This window comes from Rhyacophila brunnea, unplaced genomic scaffold, assembly GCF_057557595.1.
Source record: "Rhyacophila brunnea isolate RB1 unplaced genomic scaffold, BYU_Rbru_1.0 scaffold_7, whole genome shotgun sequence".
Classification (NCBI taxonomy): Eukaryota; Metazoa; Arthropoda; class Insecta; order Trichoptera; family Rhyacophilidae; genus Rhyacophila; species Rhyacophila brunnea.
This window is the reverse complement of record NW_028233339.1, coordinates 32,824,673-32,840,759: the sequence shown is the minus strand read 5'-3', so window position 1 is coordinate 32,840,759 and position 16,087 is coordinate 32,824,673. Positions and strand designations below refer to the sequence as shown.

General features: G+C 32.0%; 2 protein-coding genes across 3 annotated transcripts in view; both read left to right on the top strand.

The window, feature by feature from the left end:
* The first annotated feature begins 545 nt into the window (after positions 1 to 545).
* LOC147064731 (synaptic plasticity regulator PANTS) lies at positions 546 to 3,280 on the top strand. 2 transcript variants are annotated; one of them, XM_085958015.1, is made up of 3 exons: positions 546 to 699; positions 796 to 955; positions 2,317 to 3,280. In XM_085958015.1, the coding sequence occupies exons 1-3, from the start codon at positions 689 to 691 to the stop codon at positions 2,542 to 2,544; spliced, it is 399 nt and encodes a 132-aa protein (XP_085814141.1). In that variant the 5' UTR covers positions 546 to 688; the 3' UTR covers positions 2,545 to 3,280. The 2 variants fall into 2 exon arrangements, with proteins under 2 accessions (XP_085814141.1, XP_085814140.1); XM_085958014.1 differs by having other exon boundaries at positions 791 to 955.
* A 6,073-nt stretch (positions 3,281 to 9,353) lies between these two features.
* LOC147064730 (uncharacterized) overlaps positions 9,354 to 16,087 on the top strand; it is a 418,531-nt gene continuing 411,797 nt past the window's right edge. Inside the window, exon 1 of the mRNA XM_085958013.1 lies at positions 9,354 to 10,336. Coding sequence (XP_085814139.1) covers positions 10,104 to 10,336 — 233 coding nt within the window. The 5' untranslated portion in view covers positions 9,354 to 10,103. The remainder of the gene's footprint in view (positions 10,337 to 16,087) is intronic.

Below are 16,087 nucleotides of genomic sequence, written 5' to 3'. Positions count from 1 at the left end.
TACAATATCCAATAACGATTCATGATCAGCTGAGAGAATTTATACAATTAAATATTATGGGATACATTTACTGTAGGCAAATTGAAACAGAAGGAAAGCAAAGCAAGTAATATCATGACTATAAGTAGAATAATGATGAAAGACCGTGCAACTGAAGTTTAGGGGAATATGTGATCAAAGCACATTTCGAAGGAAATTGGATTATAGCAGAAGCAAAATGCAATACCAGCCAAGTGTTAAATAAAACAAGTACTTTATCCACATTTTGTTTCAATGAAAAAAGATCTACCTATTAAAATTAGAACATTTTCAACTTAAAAATAAAGTTTTGATGTAGGTAGGTACATTAATTTTAATACCTAGTATATTTGAATGAAATCATTGAAATTTTACTTGGAAACTATGTTTTCTGTACGATAACCGTGAGATTTTTTTAAAATTAAAATACATTTTCTCAACCAAACTTCTTTATCTGAACGAAACAATAAATTTTTAGAAAACATTTTTCTATAAATCTGACCATAGGCCGTCTGACTTTTGATTTTGAGTCTATGGTCTTACAATCTGACATACATATAACCTTAAAATTTACGTATTTACTTTTCGTTTGAAATATTGGTACACAATTACAATAATATGACGGACGCAAATAATGAACCATTACAGAATAGTCAGAATCTAATGGAAGATGAGTGGAAAGTAAGAATATTTATATATAATCGATTTGAAATTTGTAATTCTAACCTTCAAAAATTTGTATTTTACCTGGAATATTATATTTTTCTCCAAGATTAGGCCTTGCATACTGTATAAAGAAGAATACGACGATTGTACCAGTATGAAAGCGAGATTTCACCAGTACTTTATTTTTGGAGAACAGCTGGATTGCTCAAAATGGAAACAAGATTGTGATAATTGCCATCTATGGACCAGAAAAAAGGATCTAAAAGCTAGGGTAAATTTGTATTATGATAAATAGATATGGAAATTAAAATATTGCAAATAATAAACACACGAAAACACTTTAAAGACAATGTTTTTGGTTTTAGTGAAATGAGAACCCAAGTTTTAAACTACCCTATCTCTTATATTATGTATACATACACTGTCTATATACGTAGCAGGGCAGAATAGATGATATAACTAACTGATTTGTGCTTATCAGATTATTTTTAAAATTTCTTAAAAAAGGTCTTTTAGGTCAACAATATTGTTCTACTTACAGTTTAAAGATGCCATAACAGGGTTGGCTAACCTATGGCACGCGTGCCAGATGTGGCAGGTACGAAAGAGACCTGAACGATTCATGCATAGGATTTCCGGACTCAGTCATTAACATTTGTTATCATCAGTGGTTATGTTTGTTTTACAATTAGACCCAACTGGTGTTCGCCGTAGCAAAACAAGTTCATGGATTTTATTTTATGCAATAAATTTTATTTAACATCGCTAGTGGATATAAAAAACCAAATTGACTAGAATTAAGCAGCAGAGACTTTCAAAGTCGGTGGATTGAACTGTAGGTATGGCATGATTAACAAAGGCAATATAGCAGTTATTGATAAATAACTAATAGGTATGGATTTTTATTGGTTATGAGTTTATTTTTATGAAATTCATTTGTAATTTTCTTTTTTAATAAAATTCTGAAATTCTTTTTTTTTTAAATTTTTTCCCCCATTATAAATTGCTCAGCACTTCAGACTCCATAAATAATATTTGGGAATATTTGGCACGACGCAGACATAAAAAGATTCGCCATCACTGTGCTATAAGGTAGTTATTCCCAATTCCCAGCCGTTGCTTGTAGTAAAGTGTATTGTTAGGTGTATGAATTCAAATACTGCTCAAAGTGTGTCGAAAAGCGTTCATTTTGATGGTGATAGTTTACTGGGTTAATTTCGATTCCGGATAAAATTTTGGATTTAACCGAAAAAACCGGAATCCATACTGTTTTTATACATATCGTTGTCCTTTACTAATTCTGAAAAGTATTGGCTTAGTATCTATGTCGAAGTCAAATTTCCTGTTGACAAAAATGGTCTGTTTCTCATAACTACGATTAAAGAAGGAGGAAGTGCATAAGGTGACAGCCGAAAAACCATAAATATGAAGCAATATACTAAAATATTTATTTCATTTTGAAATGTTATTTTAAGATAATGACTGTCAATGGATTTGAAATTATTGTTTGTCACTGTTTTTGTTTCGAATTAGATTAGATTAGATGACAAATTTATGTATTTTTCCCTACGGGTATGAACTTTACTGTTCCTGAGTTCCAATTATTTTTCAATTGAGCTTTAATTTTTTCAGGCTGAACTTCTTAATAATGAAAATGAAAGAAGAAAAGCTAGACTCGACGCCCACTATGCAAATAGAGTATGGCAAAAACGTGAAGAACCTCCAAGCGATTGGAACAAACCTCTTCCTGAGTGGATGGCTAAACGAGATGAATACAGCTACCTAGCCATCAAAGCCAAACAATTAAATGGCGAGGATGTTATTTTTGAAGAAGCCAAGAGTTTTTGTTCAATTATGTAAAATTTCTAACCACCAAAATATGCGTGCTAAACAATGATAGTGTACTTAGTGCAATAAAATGACTTACAATTGATTTATGTACGGGGGACAAAATTGATATTGTTGTTGTATAGTGTAGACCAATTTGTATGTCCGAATCATTACGATACTATGTGGCTGACATTGTTTATTAAAAGTGATGCGAAAGTCAGCAGTGCAACTAAAAAAAATAGTTGAAAACTATATTTATGATGATGAGATAGATAGACAAACAATAAAATTAAAAATGTTTTAATGTAAACAATTTCTTATCTTGTTTCTCATAATGTCTATTTTTCAAAGAGATTGAAGCCAGTGCCCATTGGCACCGTCCAATCTTTTTGGTATATTTAGTACCTAGCCCTACTATTTCCATTAGGTCGTTTGTCCAGTCTAATCTGAACGTCCAAATCTGTGATCCGAGACGTCTGATGTAGCAGTTTTCATATCTATATACGGCACTTGTCCACAACGATCTCGGATGACATATAATATGTGGACAAGCCGGATATATAAATGTGAAGGCTATCATATACGACTGTCATCTTGGACCAATAAACTTTGGACGTTTTGATCAGATCATGGACAAACGGTCTTACTTCCTTCTCAAAATCATATCTTACTTCGGAATAATTTATAATACTCAATAATGGGTACCTAATTTTATTGTCTTCGTTTTGGGCTTTTAGGATTTTGAAATATACATTATTTTTTCTATAACAGCAGCTATCTTTATTATCGATAATTCCTTTCCTCGATAACAATTATACATGTACAGTAGGTATATCCATTTAGAAGACCTACGGTACTGCTTGAAATAATTAGTATTGGATATACAGTACTCTCTCAGTAATCTGCCAACCCAAAACTCAGACAAGTGTCCAATTAGTGAAAGTAGCAGATTATAGTGCATACATACAAAATATGGTAAAAATTAAAACAGGTATTTAGTAAAAATATTTTTTTTTGAGAAATTTGTATTGGCAAATTACGGTTTTATTTATAATCAAAATTAAGTATTTACGAAATTATACATGTTTATAAACTAAATATTAACCCGTAAATCACTTGACACAACCAGTCGTTCAGTGAGGCAGATATTGGATGGCAAAAAAATGATTTGTAATTCTCCAGCACCCTTTTTAGAACAATTTCTTAGATTTTAATTTCTGACACAAAAATTTCAAAACACTAATGTCAGGTTTTTTTAGAAACCCAATCCCTAATGGAACTGTCAAAAAATTCTCGGTGTCCACCCGAATTCCGGAGAGGTGTAGGTCATGGCTGGGGAGGGCTGACAGGGCTCTAGTCTGGGGGCCCGGCGTGTCGGGTTGACCAGATAAGTGAGATAAACACACATCATAAATTAACTTTAATAGTAAAAAAAGTCGCCTGCGGCGCTATTATACTTCATGGCCATGAACATTTTCAATTACTTATATAATTGTGCAATATATTTTTTGATTATTATGTGTCGATACTCGACAGCTCCACTATTAAAGTGGATGTATTGAAAATCTCCAATAATTCACTAAGGTGAGTTAGGGTAAGTGCGTCTACGGGGTAAGAGCGTCTATAGTCAATAACTTTTTAGTGTTTTAAATATAAGTTGTGACATCTGTGGGTATCTATTACACATGTAAATACACACACACCATCCAAAGATGGCAGTATAATAGCATTGTTTAAGGTCAGTATGACATTTCAAATATTGTCAGTTATTTGAAGTCAACGACCGAGATCGACACGTTTTTTTAATCGATCTGTATCTCGACAATCTTTCGTCCAAAACAAGTGATTTTCGGTAAGTACCTTTATCTTAAATGATATTTTGTTGTCTAAATTTAATATTTGCGATTATTGCCAATGATTATGTTTTATTAGACTAGACACACTTCCCCCGCCAAAAAATATCATTGGGGTAAGAGCGTCCGACGCTCTTCCCCCATGCACTGTTATATTTTTGTATGGATAAGTTTTAGCTAGTGATGTGCCATGCAATCATAAAATACTATTTTTTGTAACTAATGTGTAGCATTTTTTCACAACTTCTAATTTGAGGCGTAGAGTTACTAAACCCGCTCCAGAGACTTTTTTGAGTTTTGAGTAAATCACGAAAAACTGTTTTGGGGATATTATGATGATTTAAGTGTAATTTTAGATGTTATATTTCTTCCGTTACATACGGAAAAGTATAATAAAATGTCAAATCCAATGTGTAAGCCGTATTTATTTAAATAAATGCATTTTAATTATCCCAAAAGCGATCTTTGTCAGTCGCTACCTGACAGAGCGGCGTTCGACGCGGAATTTTTAAAAAAGAGCGTTGTTTAGTGCACAGTGGTACATTGTCGACAGGAGATGATAGTTCAGTAGAGGTCCGTATTTATTTTAATTAAGTATGTAATATATTTTAGAATTTACTTTATCTAGAAAATATTTTGTAGCCATTCTTACCTACTGGCAGCTGTATAATTTTCGCATTGCACCTACATATTTAGCTGTTATATTGGTATGTAATATTTTTTTTTAAATAGTGGTAGGTATGTACTTGTCTTGGAAATAAAATGCTTTGTGTTGATACAAAGCATTATTATTTATTTAGAATAACAATAACACATTTAATAATATCAATAGCATAAATGAAAAACCCAGCGCAATTAAGCACCTGCCTTTAAATAACTAATCACCCCATTACATGTCACTCAAATTCCATGAATGTGGGAAACCTACCTTACCTACCAACCTATTTATTAAATGTAAAAATAAAATGATAATATTTTAAGCAATATTATTTATAATCTACTTAGGTATATTAGTTATTTTATAGTATTAAATTCAGAAAACAAAATCCGACAAATAAAAGTCTACTTTTTATATATAAATAGGTAATAGTGGGATTTTTTAAATTTATTGTAAAAACGTATTATAAAAATAACGGATTTTTTTCAAGATAGCACAGCATTGTTAACTATGTATCGTTATTACAACTAAGCTAATCTACAAGTACGATATATTAATAAACATAGGTAATTGAATTAAAATTCATTATCATTCATATTAACGAATGATACAATTTCAAAACTATTTTTTTTTAAATGGCCCAGAGCGGCTTTTGTAACTCTACGCCTCATTTTATTTAGTACTTATTATTTATTTCAAATTCTAGCCTATACCTACGTAAAATACTATAAGTAATAATGTACATAACCGATTTCAGTAGGTATATACAATTTTTTTATTTATTTATTTTGTGGGACGGAGATATTTTTTATCACATTGATTTCCTCGACATGTAATAAATGAATTTAATTTCGCATATAGTCACTATATTTTATATTGACAAATTCACTTTTATCAATATTTTAGTTAAATTGGAGAATAATTTGTTTCTGATTCCAAAATGCCAAGAAATTATGTTCGGAAGACAAACAGGGCTGCTTCTTATACAAAGGACGAACTCTTTGAAGCAGTTGAAGAAGGAAAAAGTGGTCGTCTAAGTGGTTACCAAGCTTCCAAACAATATAAAATACCGAGGATGACCATTATGTCTCACGTAATTGGAAGGCGAGGTGAAAAGTCAAAAACTATGGGACGAACATCAGCTCTATCACATGAAATTGAAGGAAAAATTGCAGAGAATTTACACGTTATGGAGAAATATGGATTTGCTTTAACGAAAAAATAAGTTATTGAACTAGTTTCGCAATATGTTGTAAAAAATAATTTGAAAACACCATTCAAAAATGGAATTCCCGGCCAAGATTGGTACAGAGCGTTTTGTAAAAGATACAAATTTTCCATAAAAAAAACCTCAAGCCGTCGAATATGCAAGGAAAAAAATTTGTGATCCCTTTATTATCAACGAATACTATGATCTACTTGAAGGCATACTTACAAACCTGTGCCTTCAAAATAGACCAGAAAATATATATAATATTGATGAAACTAGTTTTTCAAAAGACCCAAGTAGAACCAAAATTCTGGGTGAAATCGGATTTCCTTCCACAAGGACGATCAGTTCTGGAGGAAAAGAGAATACGACAGTATTATTAGGATGCAATGCGAAAGGGGATAAAATTTCACCCCTGATCGTATTTAAGGGGAAGTATGTATGACATGAATGGACTGATAAAACCCAAAATTCTGGCAGAAGATATGCTGCAACCAAAAATGGATGGACGGAGTCTGTAGTTTTTGAAAATTATTTCAAAAATCATTTTGTGAAAGAAATAGAAACATCTGGGCCTACGTTGTTGATTTTTGATGGTCACAAATCTCATGTGACCATCAACGTAATAGAAGAGGCAAAAAAAAATAATGTAACCATTTTGAAATTGCCTCCTCCAGTAACTGTTAACGATTTTACGTTGTAAGTAACTTATTCAAATCTTTGACATGCGATTTTTCCAAACTATTTTTATCGATTTTGGGAAATTTTATACGAAATGTTTTCGTATTAAAATTAAGGAATAATCAACTTATAAGGATTTTATGTTGTAAGTACACATAAAACGTTCCGGCAATAAAATATCAAAAAAAAATATTTGTTCTTTTTATTTTACCACAGTCACATCCCTAGTACTAAGTATGCCGCACTTACCCAACTTTTTTGATTTCATTAAATATATTCTATTTCTTAATGTAATTCACATGCACGAACTATCCAAAGGTTGTACTTCAAACATTCGATAATACTTATGTTGTCATATTTCGTTTATTGATAATATTTTGAGAGATAATGCAACTAGACGCTCTTACCCCAACTGGGGGGGGGTAAGAGCGTCTATTCGCCTTGTTACATTAAAACGTTTGAATTATGATTAACCATTAAATATTTTAATGTAATGATTACAGTGATTAAAAAAGGGATAAATTGTTTAGAAGTCAACAAAAATTTCAAAGAGATATTACAATCCGTTAAGAATCACCATCCACTTAAAGTTCATCTAATCGATTTCTATGCCGCACTTACCCTAACTCACCTTATATAAGTACCCTTAATTTGAACTAAAACACAATTTGAAAAACGTTAATGTAGTGTTTGACACTGCCTTTAATCTTAGCGGTAGGTAGGTGGACCGCCAAATATCCTAGCCTGAGGGCCCGTTACAGGATGTGGGGTCATGGTGTAGGTACACCGAGTGCAATAGACAACGAGAAATTAGGCTGTGAAGAAGAAAAAGAGCCTATGGGACTAATTTACATTATCCTCCTTGCCCCCCCCCCCAATATTAAATCCTGGGTGCGCCACTGGTGTCAGTATAGACTAACATACTAGGTATGTGTCAGCTTATAATGTCCTGGGTTCGAATCCCAGGTCTGGCAAATTCACATGTTATTTTTTAATATGTGTTTGGATCTCTAAGGTTGTTCAATTTGGTACTAACATACAATATTTCTTATAAAAACGAACTCCACTTTGTCGATACTCATATTATTATGATCTTCTAATATGTAATAATAATGGTGATGTAAATACCTATAAGTCTTGTCTATGAAAAAGTGCAGCAAATTTATTACGTCAAGTACTATAATTAATACTAAAGCTGCGTTGGTTTTGATTTATAAAAAAATGTAGAATACCTATAAAATAATTATACTAGGGTGACTGCTATAGTAATGGGACAGGTTTAGCTATGGGACACCTCAAATTTAAACTCCCAAAATAAGATTAGCTAAGCATTTCTGTAAGTGTGAAGGAGACAGATCTATTCCGTCATTTCCTCTTTATATGACTGCATTTGTATTTTTCCGTTGCTAGTTGGCTCTACTTATAAAATATAATTCTTAGTTGAAGTCACCTCAAAATCGCAAAAGCACGTGTTTGTACTATCACTTCCTTTAAGGAACAGTGATCTTTCGGTGGCATTTTTTTAACACAAGTTTTGTGAATTTCGGCAAGAAACTTATCAGGGAAGTGCGAGGGACTACGAAATATCTATGTACATTGAGATTTTCTTATCAGCTCGAAAAATAACCCTAAATGTAAGTGTGTCCAATTACTAGAACAGATTTTAATATTTTTTAGTAATTGGACAGCCTGTCCAATTAGTGTGTTTGCTTAAATTTATTTAATATTAATGAATTTTTGTAGACTTTAATGGTTCGTGCTTATTTATTTTTAGCTTATTTACAAAATTTCAGTTGATTAGCTCTTTGCGTTCAGTTATTGACTGGGTGTCCAATTACTATAACACTGTACTGTCCCATTACTAAAACAATTTTTTTTGTGTTTCAGATTCTACAACATGGGTTATTTATAATTTTTGTCATTTGAAAAAATTAATTATGCATTAAGGTATAGCCTTCATTTAGGCTAAGACTTTAGGTATCTAAACTAATCTGTTGTTTGATTTAAATGCTGTGTCCCATAACTGTACCACCGGCGTCCCATTCTATGTCAAAGGTGTCCCATTACTATGTTTTCTCATTTTTTTCCGAAGAATATAAATTTTTAATAAATGCTTTTGGTTATATTATTTTAACATGCATTTTCTTAAAATTCATTCAATTCCGCATCTTTACATATCAGATATGTTCCCTAGAGGCTAATATTCTTTGACTTATACACTTTTTAAAAAAGTCCTTTCCTTAAATGTCCCATTACTATAGCATTCACCCTAATTAAAAATTGTTCTTGTCTATAGGTATCAGGGAAAAATATTTTTATGACCTTATACACACGAAATTGTACTGGCAACAATTTTATGAATTCGTATTTTAATGTCGGCATGTTGTCTACACTCTACATGTGTCGTAAACGTCAATTTTAACGTCAAACCAACTTCATTGTGATCATTAGGAGTGGTTTTGATAGTGGATGTGTTTGTTGACAAGCAGGACGATATATCTGTAGAATAACCTTTATGGATCGGAATGTTTGTTTTTGTGTCAAGTTAAATAAATAGGAAGTTTTTATCAATTACAACGGTGAAGAGATATCGTGTCTCATATAGAGAACTAGTGTTTTTGACTTTATGAAGGGAATCAACAGAAATATTTTTGATTATGTCTGAGTGAAGTACAATGTTTTCCCTCTCAATAATTTAATTTTATCGTATATTACATATACGCAGTACTTGAATTGCAACGAATATACAGAATAATAAATTATATTTTAATATACCTACCAACGGCCAATAATAAATGTTTGTAACCTATAAAACTACCATTGAAATAAAGGCACAACAGAGAAAAGACGCCTGCTTAATAATTGTACATAAATGGTTAATACAAATATAGAGACTTATTAATATACGAAAGAGAATTTAGTCCTAATATTTTCGCTAAAAGTTTTATCCCCCAAACTTCAACACAAATAATTTTAATAATTAAATGCATATTTTTGTAACACTAAATATACCTATCTAGGAAGATACTACAACATAGTGAATAAAAATATAGTATATGTGTAATTTGTAATTATTTTTAAGTTATAAGATACAAGTGTTCATGTGAAAATAACAGTGATACATTGATGTTTACAAGCCATTGGCTGTGTTTATTGTTTTTGTGAATATTTGCCCAATTTGTCCGACATGGCTGAGAAAATTGACTCCAATGAGAAATTAAACAGTGAGGCAGAAAATTTCAGTGAAACTGCGCCTGAGAAAGATGATTATCTGGCCGATTACAGGGCGTTCTTTGAAAAGTTTGCCAATGTCATCGACAACGATGAACTCCCTGTTAAACTGAATGGTAGAATTTCCATAACCGAAGACGAGCTTCCCGGAGAGATCCTCAGTTATGCCCTGCAGTATCTTGACTTAAAGTAAGTATCTTAATCAACGATATTCTTATCCTATTTTGTCACGCTCTGGATATTCCAATTTTAATAGATTAAGTATGTCTACTACGTTAGAATTAAAGTGTATGGCGTAGTACGTACAAAGCATGGAACATATACTACCAAATAACAGGTCCCATACCACAACACATGTTCTCTCATAGGGAGCAATAATATACAGCTAATATTTAAAAAACAAAACAGAATGAATTTTATTACTTATTTAAAAATAAGTATCTGCTCTAAGTAAGTTGGTATCTTAAATGTATAAAATATAGGCTCCATTCAAAATCTAGCAGTTACCAATTTCACACTACACAATAACATGTAAAAGATATTATCATATTCCATGGGATATATGAACATATAAAAAATCTATTTTGTAAGTAGGTACATAATTTACTATTAAAAATTGTTTTAATGGCAATATTGGTATTTCAGTAGGTAACAAAGCTAGATACTAGCTATGGTAATGGTGTAAATGAGTGCATATCTACTTCATAAATAAAAAACAAAAAAAAACTGTAGAATGTAATATTGTGTCATTATTAAACTATCTATAGTTATTATATTGTATTACGAGTTGGGGCTTGAAGTAAGAAAATTGAGGAAGTCAGTGTCAAACGAGGGAAATTCAATTTCTTGGATGCGACCACAGAACTGATTTATGCGACTATGACTTACACCCACCACTTACAGTAATAGTTAGCTGTAGTATTAATTCAAGTAAAACACATTATGTAGTACTAATTTTACTTATATTTATGTACAATCATAAATCGTTCGGTGTTCGAATTTAAAACTAAGCTCATCGCAGTATAAGGACTATTAAAATAATGATTTGTCAAATGTTAGCATGTGGCGCCCTTACTCAGCGGACAACTTATACTGGTGGATTTATAGTAAATTAATAAACAGGGCCGTGGAATTAGTACTACATAATATGTATTATTATTGTGTCACACAATATTATTGTGTTTTATTTTAATTAAGTAGTACAATGTATTTCCATCCAAGAATTAGTGTCGTCCTGTGGGAGTAGGCAGGCCATTCGTTGATTAGGGACGGCAAATTAAGGAATGAATACGCTTATTACAAGTTTTGAAAGCGGTGGCCCTTTTTCATGCAGATGCTTACCATAGAAAATACTGAAATCTTAGTAGGTATATCACAAGGGTACCCGCAAACCTGTCAGCACCTGATACTTTCACGTACCTAAACCACCGCTGTGTTGTGATGTGCCTAGGCAAAGTGCCGGCTTGGGCAGACTTAGAATGCCATCCCCTTTCACTTTTAGTACCAAATTGTATGCAAATTTGTTGGGGACCGACCAACCTATTCTATTAGTCATCATCTACTGAGGATTAGAGCATTTCAACGAAACATATTCTCAAACAGTGGTGTTTTTAGGAATGTGGAGGTCTGCGGCACCAACAGGTTATTTTGATTACTACACATTTGGTTCTATGCAAACCGCCATTGGGTATTACAATACAAAATAGGAATAGGTATTAGGATAGGTTTTTTACTTATTTACCATTATTTTTAAACTATGATGTCGGCACTTTCTAACGAATCGACCGTATCTTATGCTTCATAGAAAACTGCCATTGCTCTCAAAAGTTGTAATATTCGTGTTCGTTCGTGCCGACCCTAAACAACGTATGACTTGCCCACCCTCACCGGACGTCACAGATGGGACGAATGGTATGCAATTATTTTTCTAATTTTCTTTCAATTTTTAATTAAGTAGACTGTTGGTCAATGGGCGAAGAAAGATAAGAGAATGATATTTAATTTGAGGCAATTAATTTAGCATTAGACTCTAATAAATTAGACTAATTAGACTAAATTAGAGAATGCCCCATTCTCAACCCAAGACAAGAAACTTGCAAATTTTATTACAATAAGGACAGTATACCACATTTATTATAGTTAATATAACTATAATAATAATTATTAAAGCTAGCACTTCAGTATTTAGTAAATTAATTTTACAGCATTAACTTAATCCAAACCAAGTAAGTATAAACAATTCGCACCTTGAGTGTAAAACCAAGGCATCTGCAATTTTTTTCAATTTCGAGTTTAAATGCAAAACAACTGCAAAAGTCATGAACTTGATAATGTAAAAGTGAAGTAACTGAAAGAACAATAAATAAACAAAGAATAATATAGATATAAACCAAATATTATGTTTTTTTTTAGAAACTCTATTTCTCCTAACAAAACGAAGACTTCAAACCCTAATATATCCAAAATATGTCTTTTGCAGATACCTTGGTTTTACACTCACGGTGCGAATTATTGACAACTTAATGCAGTAGGTACTTAAATACATATTAAAAATATTTTTCTGTCAATTAGTTTGGAGTGTAACTCAAGGGATTCATAATTTGAACATTTTGTAATAATATTTATCTTGATGTAATAAATAATATTGTTATACCGTTGTGGTATTAGCGTGGTGTTACAAATACATACGCTTACTATTTACTTACAACATGTAAATTGTAAATTGTACGTAAAACATTTCACCACGGCACAGTTCGCCGTGAGCTTTATATCGAAAAGAGATGACCGTATACTATACGGTCTTCAATTTTATTAGATTCAATATAATTCAATTTTCAAGGCTGATTTTGGCAAAATTCATGACTTCAAGAATGAAAACCTAACCTAACCTAACAAATAATCCAGTATATCGGCTATTTTTAAAAATTGTTTGCTGCTTTCCTGTAAAGTGTAAGAACCGTGTTTTATTTAGACATGAATTTTACTATACGACCGAAAGAGGTTGGACGGTTTTTAATATACGGCCATATATTTCCGATACAACTTTTAACCGTGACGTGTGATACGGCGAACTGCATACGTACAAGTTTCTGGACACGATTATCTTGATAGGGTTTTGAAATTACCAATTGAGTCGTTACAGGTATCCGATAGAGTAAAATGCTCTGCGATACCGGAAAACTGTCACTGATTGACAGACAAAATATGTATATAAAATTATAAAAGTTACAACCAATCAATCATATTGGCAAAATGAATATGTCAGGCAATAAATAAATTAAAACATCATTATTTATATTTATTTATACGAAGCTCGGGGTCGTGGATTCGAACTTACTGCCGATCAAAATATAGATGCGGTTTTTTCAATGTGTATTTGATCCAGTGCAAGGACCCAATGGGATGAGGAAAATGGCTCGATTAATTCCTCGTATAAAAGTCTGTTGATGTAGTTAACCTAACCCCCACTCTCTGCAGGCCTTTATTATGCTTTGATTAGGAACGAATATGGTAATTTTCTTTTTTTAACACTTTTTGCGGTCTGTGTCCAAAGATATGTGTGGTAATTACGTACCTAACCAACTGGTAAATCCAATATAAGTACATATTATTAGTATGACCGGATTATTTCATTCAAATGACGCGTAATCCAAAATATATGTTTACGAATCAAATAATGTTGCGTGTGATTACGATGAAATCATTTTCTAATACTGACAGCTGATCTCCTAAGCAGCCAAATATTGTGCCAAGATTTTAGTACGCAAGTGGTTAGCTATTTCGGTTTTATAATAATAAGTGTACCACTGATTTTCTTCTATTTTCTTTACATTATTCTGGTTAGTAGAGTCAATTTCATATAAGGAACCTCTCACGTCATTCATGCATCCGCCCGTATCTGATTTACACGTGAAAATATAATAATGGGCTGTAAAATTAATCATATTTATTATTTGAACAATAAGTAGTATGTAGTTAATCTTATTTTTGTGTTAATAAATGCATAATAATCATATTAGTACATATTTGAAGCCGCAGAGGAATCACTATTTGGAGTGAACTCAACGGATTACGCATTTTTATTCTGAATTGCCTCTCGGAGAGGGGGAGGGTAGCTGAAAGATAAGTTTACGTCACGTTTGTATGACGTCACAGGGATTTACGTTAGGGGGCGCGGTCGACAGTACCGTGAAATAAAATCGCGTCCATTCACAATGGAAAATATTAAACTCTACGATGTTTCGCTAATCAACTATAAAGACTAATACATACATACGTTGACTACTACACTTAAAATTATATTAAGACGATATTATCATGATAGTGGGTCGCAGTCAAAACTTCGGTACAATTATAAAAATAAAAATACCTTATAATAAATACCTAATAGTAGTTAGGTATACTACCCTCCACGTAATTTGGAAATTTGGAATAGATTTTTTGAATTATTTTGAATTATTTGATGAAATCAGCGAATCAGGCACCTGACATTTACTAATACGCAGTGCGTATTACACACAAATCTTATCACTGTGTACAATTGTAAAGTTACGTGGAGGATACTCTACGGATCTCGTAGCTTTGAAACACACTGTGTCCCCTTAATTTACATAACAAATAATAACAATAAATCAGCAAATCTTCTTTTGTTATTATTATTATGATAGTGATACACTTTTAAAATCAAATAATATCCCACGCAATAATTACAATAAGAGAAAACAGTGTGGGCCAAAGTTCCCGAGATTATTGTAGTGACAACTTTATTGTTATAACCTATAAAACATTTTGGGAATATCTTATTTAAAGTACACGTACTTTGTAGAAATACTTTTAACATATTGACATATTATTATTATCATTATTACATACGCATCATTCTAACTTTCGAATATCTTTAAAAATTATTGAATTTTCTAACTAAAACGTATATCGGCTCGTCGCACACTACACAGCCAAATTTGTATAGCATGCCACTATGTATACCGAAACGGATCTTCTTCGGATCTATCGTTTACATGATACACATGATACAATACGGTGTTTTTAAATAATGTACCCAATGTCTTATTTTTTACGTCCATAAAATGTTATGTCAAACAATCCGTGGAGGGAAAGCGACAATGATGTTTGTGTTCGCGAAGTGATAGCTATTTTGTGGGTATTTAAGAAGTTACCACAAATCACAGGATACATGTACGGACATGGAGGTAATATATGCGTAACATACCAATGTCCGAACCGTCTTCAAAATGCACATATAGACTGCGTCTAGCCGTCGTAATTTGTGACATATCTAACGTCAAAACAAACATTATTGTAGGTTTGGAGTTTTATTAGTAATCGTTTACTCACGTGTACGATATCCTCATATTATTTAAAAAAAAAACAGCATCAATTTTTTTATTTACTTACATGGAAATCATTTCACGGTGACGATTGGATAAAAGGAAAATCCGAACGGTGAATGGTGGTGTTTTTACTATCGCGTCATGCTTAATGTACATAGGTAGACGATGCAGCTTTTTTTCACTCTATAGGTGCAGATTGAGTTAACAGGCCTGTATATTTTATTTTGTCATAACTAATTAGTAGGGAGCGGATTTATATGCAACAAAAAACATGATTATATGCATGCACGTATGCACTTAAAATCAATAAAATATGCACTAAAACCGAAGAAATATGTAATTAAAAATTGATATTTTTTGTGGGAAAAAATTGTAAATACCCACTTTACCCAATATTACTGACAAAAAATCGAATAACTAGTTAATAATTTTTCAACATAATACGACAGTAGAACAAAAAACACAAACAATGAATATAAAGTTAATCAATTACAATTTTCAAAATAGTTTTTCACAAGTACAAATAATTGAATAGGTAATAAATGCAATGTAAAACCAAACATAACTTAAAAAACAAAAACGACACACT